We start from the raw sequence: 23,549 nt of genomic DNA, 5'->3' as shown, positions 1-23,549 counted from the left end.
AAATTTTGCAGATTGCCTGGTTTTGTGATGAACCGACATTGCATGTAAACATTGAAGAATTTCCATAACCTGCAACTATAGACACAGAGAGCCCTCATGCCTCCATTGAACATGTCTGATATTCACCCAAGACCAACGTATTTTGCACCATGTCAGAAAGGAAAGTTTGTGGTCTATGTTTGCTTATGAAGGATTCGTAACTAGGATGATACATCTAGATAAGGACTACAATGACTACCTTTTCCAGCTAGATTGGGCACCCCCCCCCCCCATTACCACAACACAGTGCGTCATTACCTGAATGCCTCACCTTTGCATTGGCAATGACCTGGAATTTTGCACTTGGTGACCCATGTCACCTGACCTTATTTCCTATGATTTTTTTTTCTGTAGGGTTATGTGAAGGATGCTGTGTATGTGCAACTCCTGCCACAATATCTGCCAGAGTTAGAACAACTTTTAATACTGATATCGAAACCATAGATGTCCACATGCTGTCCCATGTATGACAAGAACTCTATTATCACTTGAACATATGCCACGTGACACATTGTCCCTACATTAAACCTTTGTGAATATAAGTAAATCTCTGAAAACTTCCCTGTCCATTGATGCTTTGCACATTCTTCTGCTTAGGGATAAATATTACTTAATACTAAATATGTCAAGTTGTTTAATTATTTTCTGCTTACTTTGTATATTAAAAGTTACAATTCATTGTTGGTAATACTGAAATGAAAATGGAGCAATTTAGGAGAACTTGGGATATTAAATAAGTAAAAATTAAGTTAAAGCTTAAAATCAGATAGGTCAAGAAGAAGAATATTATCCAACCATCGGAACACACAGCCTCCATGAAGCTACTAACAAAAACGGATTTAGGCTAATACAATTCGCAGCCTCACATGACTTAGTCATAGGATCAACCTTTTATCCGCACAAGAATATACATAAACCCACATGGAGGTCACCTGATGGTCAAACCTTTAACCAGATCGATCATCTTTTAATTGATAAAAGACATAGATCAGATCTTATGGACATCAGAACATTTCGAGGTGCTAACATAGACTCCGACCATTTTCTTGTAATTGCACGTTTGAGGGCCAGAATATCGAATATGAAGAAATTAAAAGCTAGTAAAAGCATCAAGTATAATCAAGAAAAACTGAGAAATACGGAAGTAGTACAACAATACTCTTTACAATTAGAGAATAGATTAAACCAGTTGGTGCTAACAGAAGATGGAATCGACAAACAGTGGGAAAGTTACAGAAATATCATTCATTTGGCAGCAGCAGAGACATTGGAAGAACAAGAACCTCAATTCCGGAAAACCTGGTTTGATGAGGAATGTGAAGTTGTCATGAAGGAGAAGAACATGGCCTACAAGAAAATGGAACAAAACTATGGAACACTGAAGTTGGTGGAGGAATATAAGGATAAAAGAATAGCTGAAAAGTCCATCCACAAGAGAAAGAAGAAAGAATGGATTAATGCAGAGTTAGATAAACTAGAACTTCTGAAGAGTCAAAATGATTTCAGAAGATTTTATAAGGACATCAACACAGAAAGAAAGCAGTTCAAGCCAAGAACAATGCTATGTAGACATGAGGACAGATCTATGATTGGCAACGAGGAAGATATATTGGAGAGATGACGAAGACATTTTAATGACCTGTTGAATGGGAATAATAGTGGCAGAACACCTTACATGGATACGGGCTGGCTAACCCCAGATATAAGGAATAATACTTCGGAATCATCCCCAATCAACTTAGAGGAAATAATCATGGCAGTGGAAAAGCTAAAAAAACAACAAAGAATCTGGCTCAGATAATATCCCACCCGAATTACTAAAGAATGGAGGTGGTAAACTCTTAGTATGCATGAAGAATTTGCTTTCCCAAATATGGGAAAAGGAAGTAATCACAAAGGAGTGGTGCATGGGAATTATTTGCCCAATACATAAGCGAGGAGATCAGTTAGAATGTTCCAATTATCGAGGAATAACACTGCTAAACACTGCTTAGAAACTTCTCTCCAACGTTTTATATCATAGACTTCGCCCACATGTAGGAAAAACAGCTTGGAGATTATCAGTCCGGATTTCCCCCTGGAAAGTCAACTATTAATCATATTTTTACTCTACGGCAAATTTTAGAAAAAATGAGAGAATTTAATGTTACGACTCATTTACTTTTTATAGATTTTAAATGTGCATACGACAGTATCAATAGAAAGAAATTATATTGTTCAATGGAAGAACTAAACATTCCATCAAAACTGATCAATATGGTAAAGCTAATGACGGAAAATACAGAGAATAAGGTTAAAATACAGTCACATCTGTCAAGAGCATTTTTAATATATAATGGAGTTCGTCAAGGGGATGCACTGGCATGTCTTCTTTTTAATATTGTTTTAGAAAATGTGATTCGGAAGTCTGGAGTACAAGTCAGAAGTAATATTTTTTATAAATCAACCCAGGTAATGGCATTTGTGGACGACATAGTCATCATCGGCAGATCCTTAAAATATGTGGAAGAAGCATTTCTTGCTCTTGAAAAATCAGGTAAAGAAATGGGAATGGTTATCAACGAGGGAAAGACCAATTACATGGTGGCAATTGGTGGAAATTCAGGTGGTAAAGCAGACAGTATACAGATAATTATAAATTTGAAAGGGTCGACAAATTTAAATACCTCGGATCCTTGGTTACAAATGACAATAACATGTCTAAGGAAATCTGGAACAGGTTGGTATTTGGGAATAGAGCTTATTTCGGACTAAAGAAATATTTCAAATCACATGCCCTTACACAGAAAACAAAAACCACCTTATACAAAACACTTGTGAGATCAACCCTAATATATGCTTCACAAACATGGACCATTTCTAAGGATGATGAGAGAAGACTTGAAATTTTTGAAAGGAAGATTCTTCGAAGAATATATGGTCCAGTTTTTGAAAATGGTTAATGGAGAAAAAGATATAATGGGGAATTATATAGCATGTTTAAATATAATTAAAACCAATAGATTGAGGTGGGTGGGACATGTAATGAGAATGGATGCATCAGAACCTTGTAAAAGAATTATTCTCACAAACCCTGGAGGTGAAAGGACGACCACATCTGCGATGGATTGATGGAGTGGAGGAGGATCTTGTAAGATTGGGATACAGAAATTGGAGGACTGTTGCACAGGACAGAGACAGATGGCAACGCCTACTGAGGGAGGTCAGGGCTCATAACAGGCTATTGTGCCGATGATGATGATGATGATGATGATGATGATGATGATGATGATGATGATGATGATGATGATGATGATGATGATGATGAAGCTTAAAATGGTATTCCTACTCAAAAATAATACAGCATAATAATATAAGTATGTATTCATAAATAAAATTCTCACATATTAATAAGTTTGAAGCACATCCACTAATTCTAGGAAATATATAAAGTCTCATTCAACTAGTTTATGCTGAAATCTAATTTTTTGTTTGATTGAGTGACCAAAAACAGTTAATATTTCCTCACCACATGAAAAAAAAAGTATTTAGGTAAGGTATATATTTTCAGAAATCATTTTCAAGACTTGAGGTAAATGAACATCTGCAATATCTGAGACAAGTATGTAGTTCTAGTTTATCATGTGAATACAACCTTTTATTTTGAATTATAGAAAGGATTTTGTTCATATTCAATATCTAGTATACCTAGTTAATTATTTTTTTTAAGTAATAGCCTATACACTTGTAATGTCAGTTCCTTTTCTAGAAGAAAAACTCACTTTATTGAAATTCTTAGACAGTAATAAATCGAATTAAAATTCATTATGGATGAATAATATTCGAATCATTACAATAACGATTATTTGACTAATGGATAATTTTGAGTTACATGTTTCAGAGTGTCCGAATACGGAACCGAAACCTGCAACAGCAGCAAAATATATCTGGCTCTACAGTCAGTAGAAATGATGAAGATAATGAAGGGCATGGTAATATTCAACATTCATCTTTTCGGATGTATACTTCTGAAAATGGTGTGATGCCATCGGAGAATGCTGTGGGAAGTTCACTTTTTCCAGGTTGGATAAAAACTAGTGACTCCGACTTCTCAGATACGGAGTCAGGTCTTGCAAACAAAATGAGTTTAATTCAGGGCAGAGTGCGACAGGCTGCATTGTCGCTCTTCCTCATTATTGCAAAGGTAATATCATGCATTTCTTTTCATTTAACAGAAATTCTGAATAATTTAAAAGCTGGTTTCAAAACTTTGTGTGCTGAAACAGCTATATGCACGACATTATTTTAAGCCTATTAATTTCATCGCACACATTAGAAAACATAGTATGTATTTAATTGAATAACGTGGATAATATTAATAATTGAACACAGAATTAATTTTAACTATTTATAAAATTTAATACAGTAGAACCCCATCAGTCCAAACTAATTGAAACTGGGATCAGTTTGGATTATCGACATTTCAGATTAAGCAGGAAATATGAATGCAAGCAGGGAAACCACACCTTAAATCCTCTTCCCACCTTTCACTGTCCAGCCCTTTGTTCAATTTGGGGGTTTATGAAGCGTTGGCAGGATATTATCACTTTGTCAGGATTATCTGCTCTTCATCAGAAGAAGGTGACAGATTATCGTAATAGTGTAGAAAGCAAGGACTGATTTATTAGATTATCGTAATAGTGTAGAAAGCAAGGACTGATTCATTCACTAGTGATAAAGTAACTTCTAATGTATATTGTACATACTGTAGCATTAAATAGAATTGAGTTTCAGTTCAAAGACTCTTTTTTTTTTTTTTTTTTTTTTTTCCTTCCTCTTCTCTCTCTTTCTGGCATGTTTGGATTTATCCAGAATTTCGAATTAGCGGGATTCTGCTGTAATTATATAGTACTTGTAATAAAAATCTCAGTATTTGAACAACTACAGATCACGTGCAGAAAAAAAAGAAATTCTCTTATTTTTAGACAATAGATTTCAGGGCACTGGTTTTTAACAGCTTGTCCATCTGTTACATAGCATGAACATAAATATTAAATATTCATAAAGTAAAACCTCTGTTACCCAAAATGAAGGGAGCTGACTCCATTTCAGATAATAAATGTACACCCTTTGTTAGAATTAATCCGTGATCGCTCGTGCTGTTAAATAGAATCTAACAATTTTTATATTTCTTACTTCATTGTTGTTGCAGATGTGGAGCTTTTGCTCCAACAATGCCTTCTTCCATATCTCTATTTTCTTTGTTGCGATTATCGCACCCAAGATTTAATTACAAATCTGTTGACAGCATTGTTAATAAAGTGGTGCACCAAGTTAGATAAAATCTAACGTGGGATGATTGCGTTAGTCTTTCGTGAAATTTAATGCAATGCAGTTTATTGATAATATTTATTGCATCTTTCACGAATTCAGTACTGATCATTAGTGTATCATGCTTCTTCTGAGTATTTTTTGTTGAAAGTAAATAGAGCCTATAATCATTTTTTTTTTATTATACAGTAAAATCCCTCGTATCTGCCACCCAAATAACCGGCAATACCAAAACAATGGCGCTTTTGGCTAGACAAAAAAAAAATAGTCATTCATGCGAAAGGGAAGAGTCAAACAAAGATGTGAGTGGTTTTCGTGGATCACACATTCTATACAATATTGTGTTTACTCTTTACATTGTTCACATGTGAAAACATAGACAAAAAAACCGTTATGTCCCTGGAGTAGATCGGATAGCTAGCATCGGTACGCTGTCACTTGGACTTTGCAAACAATGTGCAGAGATGATATCTTTAAATTTACCATTTGAACTCTACCGTTTCGAAGGGTGTTGGATGAGTCTAAATAGGAAAGTGTGAAATACTCTGTTTCTACAGCAAGTAAAAATTTAATTTGAGTGATAGATAGTATCATCACAGTCTAATATCATACAGTCACGATGCTTGAGGTGATTTTTTGCATTTCTCACAATACAGCTCTCCAAACTGTTAGCAACTGAGAGTACTAGGAACAATAGACTGTGCCGGTACTATTTCACATTGTCTGAATGAGGCAATAATAGCAATCCTATTCCTTATGTATTGAGCTTTGTGATTGTATGTGTTAGACTGTGATATCATGGCTATTGCCGCTACGCACTGCTGTTGCACAGTGGATTCCGCGAAACATAAGTGAAATGTTCTTACTCTCAAATAATCGAGTTTACTTCGTCTTCATAGTTGCGACGTTGTCTACACTGCTCTTCATGTCACATGACTCATATGACTGCCATTTAAAATTGACATAAGATTACGAAAACTTTTAGTATTTTTACACTATTATGTATTATATTAGAATAATTTTGAACTGATGAATGTACATTACCGTATTCACTACTAAAAATAAATATTGTATGTATTTCAAAACTTTATTTTTAAATATCTATACTAAATTTCAACATGGAAAAAAAATGTTTGTGCAGTGTGGTTTTACATAACCTATAAACGTATTTTCCAATTATCCGCAAAATCAGTTATCCGACACTGGCTTTGTCCCACAGTTGCTGGATACAAGGAATTCTACAGTATTTTTTTTTTCTGTTTAAACCAAACATTTCATTTTAGTTTGTTTTATTTTACTTTCTCATAAAACAATACAAGAATTTATTTCTTACAAAGGTAAAATCATGTCGGATGAACCAAAAGAAAGAACAGATTCACACAATATCGCTGTAATAGGTCAAGTCCAATATGTATGTAAAGAAGACACAGAAAGAGCTGTGTTTATCCGCCCGTCAATGCAGTTCAAAAGAAACTCTGATTCCGATTAGTAAAATATGAACTGAAAAACATTTTGAATTTTGAAATTAGCTTATTTCAGTCAGAAGTGCTGTTTCATGTTTATTTAAAAAACAATTTTCAGTCTTGGTGAATTTTGTATATAAAACAAAATTATTTATGATTTTTTATTTATTTATGATAAAACCATAAAGTTTTAAATATATTATTTGTACTCAGATTAATAAAATAAGGACTGAAAATATTTGAATTTATAAAATATTATTTGTTTGTTTCAGTGAAAAGTGTTGTTATTCGAATATTTCTGATACATTTTTCCAATATCGTATAATTTGTTTATAAAACAATTCTTTCTATTATAAATTAAAAAAGATAACTGTTATGTATGTGCTCAGAACAGTAAAATAAGTTATGAAAAAATATCTTGAATTCTGAAATAATTATTTGCTTCAGCGAAAACACAGATTTCAGTTTTGTGTATTTTGTTTATAAAACAGTTCTGTTGGTGAAAAAAATAATTTAAAAATTGTCTTTATCGCATGTACATAATTAAAAACACAGATAGTACCGGTTAACTTAAAAAATCTTTGTGTGTGTAACATATTTGTTACCTAATGCAAATATAAATTAATAAACAGAAAAATCAATAATGTTAGATAGAATCTAATGCGGGAGTTATCATGTGACAACAATAGGCATGAGTGATCCCAGGTTAAAAGGTTAGAAACTGACTCATAAGTTGTGTACATGAAAGCTTCACGTGTATTTAAATATAAAACAGGTTGGTACAATGCATACAGTGGATATATTATTTACCAAATATAAATATTGATTATTCACTATTTCATTGTATATAACATATACAGGAAACAGACATCAACTACACATTCAATTAACAAAAACTCAACCCACCCCACCACACATGAAATCAGTAAATTCCAATATTTTATCGACAGACTGCTCACAACCCCGTTGAATAAAGATCACTATAATAAAGAAGTCAACTATATACAAAAACTAGCAATTGAAAACGGATATGAAAAACAATTAATTAATACATTAATTCTAAAAAGAAAAGCAAAATTACACAAAAATGATCACACCACACTTCAACCAGATAAAACAAAAAATAAAAAACATTGGCAAAGTATGACATATTACGGAAAGATCTCAAACAAACTATGTAACTTTTTCAAAAAACAAAACATTAATATAGCCTCAAGAACCAACAACAAATTAAATAATATCATTCCCAATAAAACCAATAACAACGAGCCTTTCTTAAATAGTGGCATATATCAACTAAAATGTAAAAATTGCACGAAAACATATATAGGGCAAACCCAACTGAACTTTAAAGTAAGATACCGTGAACACACCACAGACTTCATATACAATAGATATAAATCAAAATTCGCACAACATCTAATTGAAGAAAACCATGAATTATCCAACATAAATGACACACTAAAAAAAATAAAAATTACAAACAACCCTTTAATAGACACGGCAGAACAATTTTACATCGCAAAAGAATATGTTGTTGTGGTTTTCTAATGCCAGACGTTTGACAATAAAGTCATTTGACCTCTTGCACTCCAATATTTTTCAAAGATATTATCATGACCAGCCACTGAAGCACAGATTTTGAGGTGTTCTGAATCCATTTCTTGGTTTGAGTTGCACAATGGGCAGTTAGGGGACTGATATATTCCAATTCTATGCAGGTGTTTGGCCAAACAATCATGACCCGTTGCCAATCTAAATGCAGCTACAGACGATTTTCGTGGTAAATCGGGAATTAACTGTGGATTTTGATGCAGAGAGTTCCATTTTTTCCCTTGGGATTGAGTTATCAAATTTTGTTTGTTGAAGTCTAAGTATGTAGATTTAACAAATCTTTTCACAGAGTAATACGTAGATTTAGTAAAAGGTCTGTAAGTAACAGTGCTGCCCTTCTTTGCTAAAGCATCCGCATTCTCGTTTCCCTGGATTCCACAATGGGATGGTATCCATTGGAATACAATTCTTTTATTGAGTGATATTAATTGAGAGAGCATTTTAGTTATTTCTGCTGTTTGAGATGAAGGTGTGTGTTTAGAGAAGATTGATAGAATAGCTGCTTTGGAGTCTGACAATATAACTGCATTCCTAAATTTATTGATGTGGCATAGAAGATTCCTGAGACTTTCACTTATTGCAATGATTTCACCATCAAAACTTGTTGTTCCATATCCAAGAGATCTATAAAGTGAGAAAAGAGATCACGTAACACCTGCTCCAGCACCTTGTTCTCTGGAGATCAAGGATCCGTCGGTGTATAAATGAAGCCAGTTTTGTGGAGGGTATCTAATATTAATTGTCTCTAAAGACAATTGTTTCAGTAGTTCAGTGTTTACTTCTAATTTCAGTATTTCTTCTGTTGAATTTAGATTATATTCTATATTTAATACTGTTAAAGGTTTTGGTTTAATTTGTAGGTTTTCTTTTAAATTCGGGATATTGATTTTCTGTTTTAATTCTTGAACAAAGGATATGAAACTTTTTTGAGTTTTCAATCTACAAAGAGGACTGTATGAATGCCAATTGTTACCTGGTAATCTGATAAGTTTTTCATATTGAATCAGTGCTTTTTCTTCTATTGTCATTTTGATGCTGTTAATATTAGTGAGGAATCTCATATAATCTATTGGCGTTGTTTTGATTCCACCAGTAATGAGTCTGAGAGCTTGGTTTTGAAGATATTGTATGTCGTTTATGAAAGGTGAAGTGATTAAAATTTCTCCGCAGTATGTCAGCACTGGCTGTATAAACATTTTGTATGTAGTGTTCAAAGTATTCCTAGAGCATCCCCATTTCTTTCCTGCTAGTCTTTTTAGAAGGGAGACTCTTTTACGAGCTTTTTCAGAAATGTATTTCAAATGGTTGCTCCATGTTAACTTACTATCGAAAATAACTCCAAGATATTTCGATTCATAAGTCCTAGGAAGGTGTTGGCCATTGTATTGGATATTGAATTCTCTTTCTTTTTTACCGAGTGAAAATATTTGGTAGTTACTTTTGCTTAAATTGAGTGTCATCAAATTTGATGTTTTCCATTCATGTAATTGATTTAGAGCTTTAAGAGCAGAATTTTAAATTTTGTCTCTATGTCTGTAAGATCCGGAAGTCCACAAAACTATATCATCTGCAAATAGTGCTGTTTTCATGTTTGATTCCTCTAATAGGGAGGGTAAGTCATTTATATAAATATTGAATAAAGTTGTGCTGAGGACAGCGTCTTGAGGTAGACCTCGATATGTTTGTCTGTAACTAGAAAGTGAGTTATTGAATTAAGTGGTAATGAATCTTTGATTAAGGAATTCTGATATCCATCTGAACATATTGCTGGAGATACCTAATTTCTGGAGTTTTAGTAATAATTTATTTTCGCAAAAGAATATAACTCAGGACAGTCTCTTCTCAATGAACAAATAACAAATACCAATAATCCATTATTCAATTTATTCAAATTATTTCCACAAAAACAAACACACACAGCCCCCACACAGGTTCCTCCAACCCCCACTCCACTTCCGGTACCATATGACGTACATTAAGTATAATATTGTAAGCGAGACCAGTATCCCAGTATAAGCCATGCAGCCATCAAGAACACAACACGTCAACCAGTTCCACCGTAAGTTAACATACCATTACAACATCTTGCAATAGATTTAAAAAAAAAAAAAACTTTATACACTTAATCAATAATAATAATAATAATGTTTGCAGATATGCATGGCTTTACTAGGACACGGGGATCGACATCATACCACAATGTAATTAAACAGTTCAGACGACTGAGTTTATATACGTAAAAAACTCCACATCAGTGAACTCCATTTTATGTAATTTTAACCTTAGCACGTGACAATATGAATAGCACATAAAGAAGATAAAGATTTACGTGAAAATAAAATAACATACAGTGCAACAAAAGTGAGACTAGTGAAAATTTACAAAATATCGCCCCATTTAACATCAAAGCACAGAAGTGAACTAAGTGATAGAACAACAACCAACGTGTATTTTAAATAAGTGTTTTAAACAATCATATTTAAACAAGTGTCTTTTAGACATTGATTTTAGAATTAACAAGGTTTAGTGTTATTAGTTAATAGTATATCAGATACCACAATTGAAACCATGGCTGCAAAAGGGTATCTGTCGGATACAGGGGGGAGAGCCATTAATCCTTCCCATTGAAGGCTTTAAGGAACCAACCTGGACAAATACCCAATGTCCCATCCCTACCTTCCCGTGGTGCAGCTGTTAGTAAGCATAATTGTACAAGCTGAACTAAAGAGAGGGGCTACTCATCAATTAGCACTGGTCAGCTTGATGAGTTAATGACTGAATTTGGTATAATTTTCCTCTAACCAATACCTAATTTCCTCTTTACCCTTTTCTATCCAGTCCTCTGACTGAACTCTTACTTTCTTCGACCCTGACGGCAATAGAGCATTCGAGGCCTAGGGGTTCATTTCCCTTTCCTTCCTCCTCTTTTTACTTTTCTGTTCCTAGTGCTGACCTGCTATGGCACTAAAATCGTCCTCCAGTGGCTTAAGGAGGGAAAGCTGGTGATCAACAAGATCTCCCAGCTAGGTCCAATGGATCCGTCGACCAACAGCAGGTGTGGTCCTCCAGACATTCTGGGGGTTGTGTGTGAATGAAGTAGCCTCCAAAACGTTAAAATATGGTGTTCACTTAAATCGGCTACAATTTGCCATTTTTCACTCCAATATGAAATGAGTACCATTAAGGTAAAATTATCTGGAGGTAAAATAGTCCCCCAATCGGATCTCCGGGCGGGGACTACTTTAATGGTACAGAATCAACTAAACATCTTACAATGGAATGCTGGCGGTATAACATCAGCCAAGAAGACTGAACTAGCCAATATACTCTCAGATAATAATATAGATATCTTCCTTATTCAAGAAGCAAACCTTAATGCTGACCAATTAAAATATTTTAATTTTAAAGGTTTTAATATGAAACTGTTACCCAAAGGTCGACAGATCAGTAGTGGAATTCTCGCAGGTACATCAAAGAAATTAATTACAAATTTTCAAATCATAAAAGAAATGGATAATCAAGACAAATTAGAACTAATAAAAATTGAAGTATGGAAAAATCAACAACATTTAAAAATCTACAGTGCCTATAACCCACCTAATAATCCCCTACATCTAACTTTGTTTGATATACAACCTAAAACTATCATAATTGGTGACTTTAACACCCACTCCCAACTTTGGGGCTACGATAATGTAAACCAACCTGGAAAAATGATCATGGACCTCCTAAATACTACAACCGCAGAACTTGTCTACAGAAAAGAAGATCCCCCTACTTTCATTCATTCTTCTGGTTCTGGTACAAATCCAGACTTATTACTAGTAACATCAGATATCCATCACGAAACCAAGAAAATAATAATTGAAGACCCTGGATCTGGCCATAGAGTCATCATTGCTTCTATTCATCTCCACCAAAACCGAAGAAAGAACCCTACAATAACAAAACAACATGGAACTTTAAGAAAGCGAATTGGAAACTATTTACAACAGAACTCGACGAACACCTCAAGGTCAACACACCACTAATGGAAAATACAAACTCAGATAGATTGAACAAATATTTCTGTGAATCTCTTCTTAAAATTGCAAAAAAGCACATTCCACGATGCAAACCAAAAAAATACACCCCATTCTGGACAGAAAACCTGAATTTATTGAAACAAGATAGAGATAAAGCAAGAACCAAAGCAGAACATAGCAAAACACCAGAAGATACTCAAGATTGGAGGAAGAAGACTGCCATTCTTAAAAAAGCAATCATAACAGCAAAAAGAAATGTTTCAATAAATTTATTGAAAATATTAATTACAGAACCGATAGCCCTAAAACATATAACTTTCTGAAGAATATTTCCAATACACAGGAAAATACTAGCCAACCTATTATTCATAATAACAAAACACTAACAGATAGTAGAGATATAGCAAACGCATTTAATAAACACTACTCAAACTCTCACAGATTACATCCCAATACCAAAAAAACTGACAAATTTATCAAAAGAGAATTACATAAAAATATAAAAACAATATTACTAGTACAAAACCTGAAATATTTCATCAAAATTTTACTTCCATAGAATTAACTCTAGCTTTACAAAATTTAAAAACCAAGAAATCTCCTGGCCCCGATAACATTCATTCCGAATTTTTTAAACATCTGGGGAAAAAAGCCAAGTCTGTACTCTTATCCATTTTCAATTTATCATGGAACACCTCAGTTCCTGGAGCTTGGAAAAAAGCAATCATTGTACCAATTCACAAAAAAGAGAAACCTGCTCATGATGTTAATAGTTATCGACCAATAGCACTATTAAGCATGATAGCAAAAACCAGGGAGTCCATGATCTCCAACAGATTAACTTGGTATTTAGAATCCCAAAATCTTTTATCACCAAGACAAGCCGGCTTTCGACAACTACACTCTACCAATGAACAAGTCATACGCCTCGGCCAAGAAATAAAAGACAGTTTTAAGAAGAAAGAAGATACCTTGGCAATATTTATTGACTTTCAATTAGCATATGACTCTGTTTGGAGAAATAAATTATTACTAAAACTCCAGAAATTAGGTATCTCCAGCAATATGTTCAGATGGATATCAGAATTCCTTAGTCAACGATTCATTGCCACTAAATTCAATAACTCACTTTCTAGTTACTGACAAACATATCGAAGTCTACCTCAGGGCGCTGTCCTCAGCACAACTTTATTCAATATTTATATAAATGACTTACCCTCCCTATTGGAGGAATCAAACATGAAAACAGCACTATTTGCAGATGATATAGTTTTGTGGACTTCCGGATCTTACAGACATAGAGACAAAATTCAAAATTCTGCTCTTAAAGCTCTAAATCAATTACATGAATGGAATACATCAAATTTGATGACACTCAATTTAAGCAAAAGTAACTACCAAATATTTTCACTCGGTAAAAAAGAAAGAGAATTCAACTCCAATACAATGGCCACCACCTTCCTAGGACTTACGAATCCAAATATCTTGGAGTTTTTTTCGATAGTAAGTTAACATGGAGCAACCATTTGAAATACATTTCTGAAAAAGCTCGTAGAAGATTCTCCCTTCTAAAAAGACTAGCAGGAAAGAAATGGGGATGCTCTAGGAATACCTTGAACACTACATACAAAATGTTTATACAGCCAGTGCTGACATACTGCGGAGAAATTTTAATTACTTCACCTTTCATAAACGAAATAGAATATGTTCAAAACCAAGCTCTCAGACTCATTACTGGTGGAATCAAAACAACTCCAATAGATTCTATGAGATTCGTCACTAATATTAACAGCATTAAAATGACAATAGAAGAAAAAGCATTGATTCAATATGAAAAACTTATTAGATTACCAGGAAACAATTGGCATTCATACAGTCCTCTCTGTAGATTGAAAACTCAAAAAAGTTTCATATCCATTGTTCAAGAATTAAAACAGAAAATCAATATCCCGAATTTAAAAGAAAACCTACAAATTAAACCAAACCCTTTAACTCTATTAAATGTGGAATATAATCTAAATTTAACAGAAGAAATACTGATATCAGAAGTAAACACTGGAATACTAAAACAATTGTCTTTAGAGACAATTAATATTAGATACCCTCCACAAAACTGGCTTCATTTATACACTGACAGATCCTGGATCTCCAGAGAACAAGGTGCCGGTGCAGGTGTTACGTGCTCTCTCTTCTCACTTTATAGATCTCTTGGATATGGAACAACAAGTTGTGATGGAGAAATCATTGCAATAAGTGAAAGTCTCAGGAATCTTCTATGCCACATCAGTAAATTTAAAAATGCAGTTATATTGTCAAACTCCAAAGCAGCTATTCTATGAATAGTCTCTAAACACACACCTTCATCTCAAACAGCAGAAATAACTAAAATGCTCTCTCAATATCACTCAATAAAAGAATTGTATTCCAATGGATACCATCCCATTGTGGAATCCTGAGAAACTAGAATGCGGATGCTTTAGCAAAGAAGGGCAGCACTGCTACTTACAGACCTGTTACTAAATCTACGTATTACTCTGTGAAAAGATTTGTTAAATCTACATACTTAGACTTCAACAAACAAAATTTGATAACTCAATCCCAAGGGAAAAAATGGAACTCTCTGCATTAAAAATCCACAGTTAATTTCCGATTTACCAGGAAAATCGTCTGTAGCTGCATTTAGATTGGTAACAGGCCATGATTGTTTGGCCAAACACCTGCATAGAATTGGAATATATCAGTCCCCTAACTGCCCATTGTGCAACTCAAACCAAGAAATGGATTCGGAACACCTCAAAATCTGTGCTTCAGTGGCTGGTCATGATAATATCTTTGAAAAATATTGGAGTGCAAGAGGTCAAATGACTTTATTGTCAAACGCCTGGGATTAGAAAACGACAACAATTGAAACCATGAACAAGTATATTATACACACACATGCATAATACGGAAGTTCACACATGCCAATTGGCTAGGTTTTTAATAATTATCATGCACATACATCTGATGATGATACAATGTAAGTATCGAAAACGTTAATGTGATAGACCAACTCATGTAAAATTCACAACTGTATAAAGGATAAGCATAGGTGGTCAATTTAAAAACTTATTATACATTATATTATAGTAGCTTATCGGAAAATAAAAACAAAAATGAAATTGATAAATGCTAGCCAAGCAAAACTTGGAAACGCATATACCAACACTAAAACTAAGATATTAAAAACCAACACAAACATTTGGTTTAATAGACAATGTATATATTCATGTATGTTTATTTTAATTTTCTTTCTACAAAATTTATGTAAACATTTAATGTTGTAAAATTCATGTAGGAGAGTATACTGAGTCCTTCTGGGCTGCCTCCAATGGGAGGCAGTTATTATCTTATCTCTAAACAAAATCAGTGCAAAATATGCAACTATAACTAAAAACAGACACTATACATATCCAGCACAGAAAACCAATACTCAATACCAAAAACTACGCATAAGGAATGAAATTAAATTTTTACATAAAAAGAAAGACTATCTGAACAAAAAATTACACATACAACTAGCAAAATACATCAATAACACATGGGACCTGATCCATCAAAATAGCCATGAGAGAATTAAAAAAGAAATGAAATGGAAATATGAAACACTACAGAAAAAACTAAACACTTTAATTAGTAATCAACCACACCAACAACCTAACAACATCACACAAAACAACAAGATAGTTAACCTAACAACTCTCAAGTTAAACAACCAAGAAACAAACGTCCTTAACAACGGATATAAACATAACTATCCACCAAGTAACATACACAATGTACTAGAAAACCTGGCAATTGAAACCCACACATCATTTCGAACAGTGAACATGAGAATAAAGAATTCCTACAATACAGTACTGCAAAAATCATAGAAAACTACATCAGGGATCCAACAACTAAAAAAGATTTCAAAACAGCCAAAACACAACACAACAAGCTAAAGCAATTAAAACAAAAAATTGGAAGACAACAATATCATACACATAAAAGCAAACAAAAATGAAGCAGTAGGTAGTATTAATGTACAAAACAGATTACATAGACAAAACTAATGCATTCTTCAACAACAACCAAATTACAGAATTGAAGACAGACCCCACAAAATAAAAATGGCCATAAAAAATGCACCAGACATTATACCAAAAAACAAAAGCCACAACATCATAATGAAAAACCCTAAAGCACCCAATTTAAAAACACTACCCAAAACACATAAAACAGAAATGTCAATGAGACCAATAGTTAATTGTAGAGAAGCACCAAATTACAAGCTCAACAAATTTTTATATAACTTTCTAAACACAAACATCATACAAGACACCCAATACAATATCATTAACACTAAACAAATAATAAATAAGCTTCAAAAATTGAAAATCACAAACAATACTAAATTACTATCACTGGACATAACAAACTTATATACAAATATCCCAATAAACGAAACCATTGACATTATAGCTAAAAAACTCAATGAAGTTCAATTAGACAATAACTTATTTCAACAAGCCATCCGATTATTGAAAACATCATTAAAACAAAATTACTTCAAATTTAACAATAAAATATACACTCAATCAACAGGTCTAGCCATGGGTGACCCTCTCTCCAGTTATCTAGCAAACATATTCTTGCAACACTTAGAAAATAAACACATAAACTCCCTAAGCAACAAATTTAATTTTAGCATTTATGCAAGATATGTTGATGATACTTTAATAATCTATGAAGACACCCAAAACCATAATACACAAATACAAGACAAGTTCAATAAATGGCATTAAAATATAAAATTTACTTTAGAACCAAGTAATAAAAATAGCTTAAATTTTTTAGACTTAAATATAACAGTCAAACCTCCATCAATACTTTTTAACATATACAGGAAACAAACATCAACTACACATTCAATTAACAAAAACTCAACCTACCCCACCACACATGAAATCAGTAAATTCCGATATTTTATCGACAGACTGCTCACAACCCCGTTGAATAAAGATCACTATAATAAAGAAGTCAACTATATACAAAAACTAGCAATTGAAAACGGATATGAAAAACAATTAATTAATACATTAATCCTAAAAAGAAAAGCAAAATTACACAAAAATGATCACACCACACTTCAACCAGATAAAACAAAAAATAAAAAACATTGGCAAAGTATGACATATTACGGAAAGATCTCAAACAAACTATGTAACTTTTTCAAAAAACAAAACATTAATATAGCCTCAAGAACCAACAACAAATTAAATAATATCATTCCCAATAAAACCAATAACAACGAGCCTTTCTTAAATAGTGGCATATATCAACTAAAATGTAAAAACTGCACGAAAACATATATAGGGCAAACCCAATGGAACTTTAAAGTAAGATACCGTGAACACACCACAGACTTCATATACAATAGAAATAAATCAAAATTCGCACAACATCTAATTGAAGAAAAACCATGAATTATCCAACATAAATGACACACTAAAAATAATAAAAATTACAAACAACCCTTTAATAGACACGGCAGAACAATTTTACATCGCAAAAGAATATAACTCAGGACAACCTCTTCTCAATGAACAAATAACAAATACCAATAATCCATTATTCAACTTATTCAAATTACTTCCACAAAAACAAACACACACAGCCCCCTCCAACCCCCACTCCACTTCCGGTACCATATGACGTACATTAAGTATAATATTGTAAGCGAGACCAGTATCCCAGTATAAGCCACGCAGCCATCAAGAACACAACACGTCAACCAGTTCCACCGTAAGTTAACGTACCATTACAACGTCTTGCAATAGATTAAAAAAAAAAAAAACTTTATACACTTAATCAATAATAATATTAATATTGTTTGCAGATATGCATGGCTTTACTAGGACACGGGGATCGACATCATACCACAATGTAATTAAACAGTTCAGACGACTGAGTTTATATACGTAAAAAACTCCACATCAGTGAACTCCATTTTATGTAATTTTAACCTTAGCACGTGACAATATGAATAGCAGATAAAGAAGATAAAGATTTACGTGAAAATGAAATAACATACAGTGCAACAAAAGTGAGACTAGTGAAAATTTACAAAATATCGCCCCATTTAACATCAAAGCACAGAAGTGAACTAAGTAATAGAACAACAACCAACGTGTATTTTAAATAAGTGTTTTAAACAATCATATTAAACAAGTGTCTTTTTAGACATTGATTTTAGAATTAACAAGGTTTAGTGTTATTAGTTAATAGTATATCAGATACCACAATTGAAACCATGAACAAGTATATTATACACACACATACATAATACGGAAGTTCACACACGCCAATTGGCTAGGTTTTTAATAATTATCATGCACATACAGTACATCTGATGATGATACAAAATAAGTATCGAAAACGTTAATGTGATAGACCAACTCATGTAAAATTCACAACTGTATAAAAGATAAGCATAGGTGGTCAATTTAAAAACTTGTTATACATTATATTTTCTTTTGGTGTTTCGTTTGCATCTTTTTCTGGCAGAAATGTGACGTTATCTTTTGTCAATAAGAAGGACATATACTGGAATAGACTTCTCATTTTGTTCCACAAAATGTAATGCTATCTGAAACATAATATCAAAACCAGTTTTATTGTAGAGTCAATCTGAATACAAAACGAGGTTGATTACTTTTAAATCAATGGAAGAACTATTAAATCCTCCTCAGCTGTGACATGTTTGATGGGTGTTATGTCGTCATCATCACTGTTATATTACATTCATATCTTTCAGCTGCACTACCATGCCCATTACATCATCTGTGTAATTAGTTTGTGGTCATCCAAATTTACCCATTTCATACGTAATTTTCAATAATTTACATGTGTTTCGCAACATCCTAGACCATACAAACTTTCTTAGCAAGAGCCAGGACAGGCCATATTATCACTCAGAAATATCTTCACTGCTTTAATCTTGTTGACTCTAGTAGCTGTTTCTGGTGCAACAATAACGAAGAAGATTTGGAACATATCCTCTTAAACTGCCCTGTCACAAACATCCATAGAACTAATTTAAAATCTGCAGTCCCTGTAATCTTGGACAATTCTCTCCAATATATACTGAATACACCTCATCTTTGGAATGTGGCTGCTGAAATATACAACCAGCATCGTGTTTTTTTACTTATCATTTGTAAGAAGAGGAAATTCATAGTGAAACATAGTGGAACATGTGTTGTCAGCAAATAGCTGGATGCACTACGAAGATAGATACGTAATTTTCTTCGGAATTTTCACATTCAGGTATTTGTTCTGGGATATTCTGTAAGTTGTCTTCGGAAATTTCATCACTTACCAAATTCCATCAAAAATGTTGTTCCAGTATTTCTCAAGTATTGCAGATTTTACTTTCTTGCATGACTGGGCACATCAGTAAACGACATCTTTCATGTTTATTGCTTTCACAAGTTCTTGAACATTTTTTGATTCATTGGACTCCTGAAGAAGATATAAAAGCAGTCCATGATAATACCTTTTGAAGCACTCCAGAACCCTTTGGTCCAACGGATACACTAAATTGGTGACATTAGGTGGCAAAAATTGTACAATGATGTGACTATTTTTAAGTTTACAGGATTTGTTGGTATATTATTAATCTTATGGTCCTTCAAAATTTTAAGATAATTAGGCAGTGCATTGAAGAGCATAATACATGAATAGTGAACTTCTTTTTATAACAGCTTAGACTAACAGAGGGTAGATGGAGATCTTATTTGTGTCTTAAAAGATGTGTTCAGCTTCAGACGAGTTTCCCCAGACTATTAATTCAATTTCATTATAGAATGAAAGAATGTAAGGTATGGCATTTTAAGTGTGCTTATAATTATATTCTAAGTGTGTTTTCCAGTTTAAGTGATTATCCAAATCTAAAACTTTGTGCTTATAGATTCTTCGAGATGAGTTCCATTTACTGTTATATAATATTGTAGGAAAACTGAGTACTATTACTGTATGTCTACTAAATTTGACTACACTGGTTTTATCAACATTAACTGCTAGTTTATTTGCATGAAATTATTCATTCGATTCAGCACTACATTCATTCATTCAAACTGGTGTTACAGCCTCCTTCAATATTTGTAGCCATTCTGTCTTGTCCTGTGCCAGTCTCCTCCACCTCCTAACTCCAGTATTCCTTAAATCATACTTCACACCTAGCCTGGGTCTTCCTCTTCGTCTTGCTCCACCTGGGTGTCCATACAATGCTCGCCTGAGTAACTTAATGTCTGGTATCTACTCAACATGGCCCAACCATCTAAACTTTCCTCTTTTAATAAATGTTTTTTTTTTTATTATTTATTTATTTGGCTAGCTAGTGAGTACAAATTAAATTTATAAAACAAACATGTTTCTAGCCACTACCATAAGAGCCAGGCTCATGTACGGTGTGATCTTAGTCAATAAAATACCATAAAATTTACCAAGGACAGATTACTAAATACAGTAAGTAACTTAATTCAAACCAATAAATAACATACAGGAGCAAAAAACATCCTCCATCAACTCTTGTTTGTTCTTCAGCACTGTATTAAAAGTGTTTATAAAGTGATCGTATTGTTTGCTTGAAATAATCATACTCGTATCATATGCAAGTAAAATCACATGGGATAACTTATTTATGATTAAGGCTAAATCATTAATATAAACTAGAAACAACAGTAGACCTAAAATTGATTCCTTGGGAACTCCATGTTTAATATTTCTAAATTCTGAATAAGTGATTTTGAGATTATTTGGTATGTTTATTTCTACTTTTTATTTTCTATTTGATAAGTGAGATGTAAACCAATGTAACGTCTGATCTTTAATACCTACCATAAAACTTTAATTTTTTTAACAATATATTGTGATCTGCACAATCAAATGCTTTAGTCAAGTCACCAACCTAAAAACAGCATTCTCTGTCGATTTTTGTTTTTTAAATCCAAACTGGTCTGAAACTAATATATTGTTGGATTCAAGACAATACTATAATCTATTATACATAACGTAATACTTTTCAATATTAAACTTGGCTCTGATTGACTGAATGGTGTGATTTTTGGTGTTCCAAATAAGTACTTTAGTATGACTCTTGACATCTCTCAGTGCATTCCCTACTCAAAGATCCAATTGAGGGACTATTTTACCTCTGGAGAATTTTACACTGAAGGACTCCATGTATCATAAGCTTTAGATAGTGAAAAATATAGTGTGACTTCATTGATGTTAATGCAGCTTCTATGGGTACCTCTTTGTTACTTGTTTGCTTAAACAAGTTTAAGCTCCCTCACCATGTCAAGGTGGGTATCATACATTTAAAATTGCAAGCCTCATTGAGATCTCAGATGTTCTTCAAACTGCCAGATAATATCCTGTGTAATTTCTATAAAATAAACAAAGAAGAACTACCAATCTACATCACAGACACACTCATTGCTAAAACTCCAGTTGTGAACGAAATTCCTCCTTGGATATGGGTGATTCTAGAACATAGCATACAAATTCCAGGAAATCATTCCAAAAATGATCCTCCATACATTCTCAAGTTAGATACCATGGAACTAATCTGCAATACATATAAGGATCACCTTCAGATTTATATAGATGGATCTCTAAACCCTGATGATGGAGCATCAGGAGCAGGGTATTATATTCCAAAATATCAAGAAAGTTACTTCATACTATTTTCATCCTCCTCCAGTCTTGACACTGAATTGCTAGCTATTGATGCTGCTTTTCAGTGTGTTACTCAAATTTCTGAAAAATCTGTTACTTACCAATTCCAAGGGGGCTATATTTAATATAATCAAATATGTACCAAACCTATACGCACATAGAATTATTCCCATTCAGAAACAACTAAAGAATTCCAAAAGGAAATAACATTTCAATGGGTATTATATTCCAAAATATCAAGAAAGTTACTTCATACCATGTTCATCCTCCTCCAGTCTTGACACTAAATTGCTAGCTATTGATGCTGTTTTTCAGTGTGTTACTCAAATTTCTGAAAAATCTATTACTTACCAACTCCAAGGGGGCTATATTTAATATAATCAAATATGTTCCAAACCTATACGGCAATAGAATTATTCCCATTCAGAAACAACTAAAGAATTCCAAAACGAAATAACATTTCAATGGATACCTACAGTGTGGTCCAAATTTCCTGACGTTTGGGCGTGTTTACTTGTACAGCAAAAGCCAGTAGCAACAGTGCTGTGTTGCCGCATACGAATATTCGTTGATGCTGCTTGTAAAAATAATACATGCACTCGGACAAGTTTCTTTGTGACAGGGTGTCTATATGTGATTAGGGTTGAATGACATTATTTTTCTGAATATATAGAAACAAGAGTCTCATTTCTATGCCAAGTAGTTCGCATTTTATATGCTACTTAATCGTGTCCAGCTGATTCATGGGTTTTAAGGTCTTCCACGAGTGATGTTTACACAGCTGCGTGCCGATAAGAAAGACTTTCGAAGCACCAAGACTATTAACTGTAAACACCATCTATTCAGCAATATAAGCATTAGATAAATGTAATTATGAAGCTAGAGCCGAAAATGCCAACTCGATTTCTGTTCGCGTTGTGTGTTTTGTGTCTCAGTGAAATCAGTGATTGGTTTGTAATAAGCATTTTCTGTGTTCTTATCAGTTGATTACTTTATTTGTTTATAAGTAATATGAAATTCAATTATGTCATTCAGCAAGGCCAGTACTAGTAAATGTAATAGATCCAGTAGATATAGTAGCAAGTCCACACCTGTGGAGTAACGGTCAGCGCGTCTGGCTGCGAAACCAGATGGCCCGGGTTCGAATCCCGGTCGGGGCAAGTTACCTGGTTGAGGTTTTTTCCGGGGTTTTCCCTCAACCCATTACGAGCAAATGCTGGGTAACTTTCGGTGCTGGACCCCGGACTCATTTCACCGGCATTATCACCTTCATATCATTCAGACGCTAAATAACCTAGATGTTGATACATCGTCGTAAAATAACCCAATAAAA

General features: G+C 33.4%; 1 protein-coding gene across 6 annotated transcripts in view; it reads left to right on the top strand.

Annotated features, from left to right (window-relative positions):
• The window catches only part of LOC138713571 (HEAT repeat-containing protein 6), a 274,274-nt gene that overhangs the window by 41,686 nt on the left and 209,039 nt on the right, over window positions 1-23,549 (top strand). For all 6 annotated transcript variants that reach the window (XM_069845747.1, XM_069845743.1, XM_069845744.1 and 3 more), the window contains one exon: window positions 3,920-4,222. In XM_069845747.1, the coding sequence (XP_069701848.1) occupies window positions 3,920-4,222 (303 nt within the window). The remainder of the gene's footprint in view (window positions 1-3,919; window positions 4,223-23,549) is intronic.

This window comes from Periplaneta americana, chromosome 14, assembly GCF_040183065.1.
Source record: "Periplaneta americana isolate PAMFEO1 chromosome 14, P.americana_PAMFEO1_priV1, whole genome shotgun sequence".
Lineage (NCBI taxonomy): Eukaryota > Metazoa > Arthropoda > Insecta > Blattodea > Blattidae > Periplaneta > Periplaneta americana.
The sequence above is the reverse complement of the archived record's forward strand: the minus strand, read 5'-3'. Positions and strand labels throughout refer to the sequence as shown.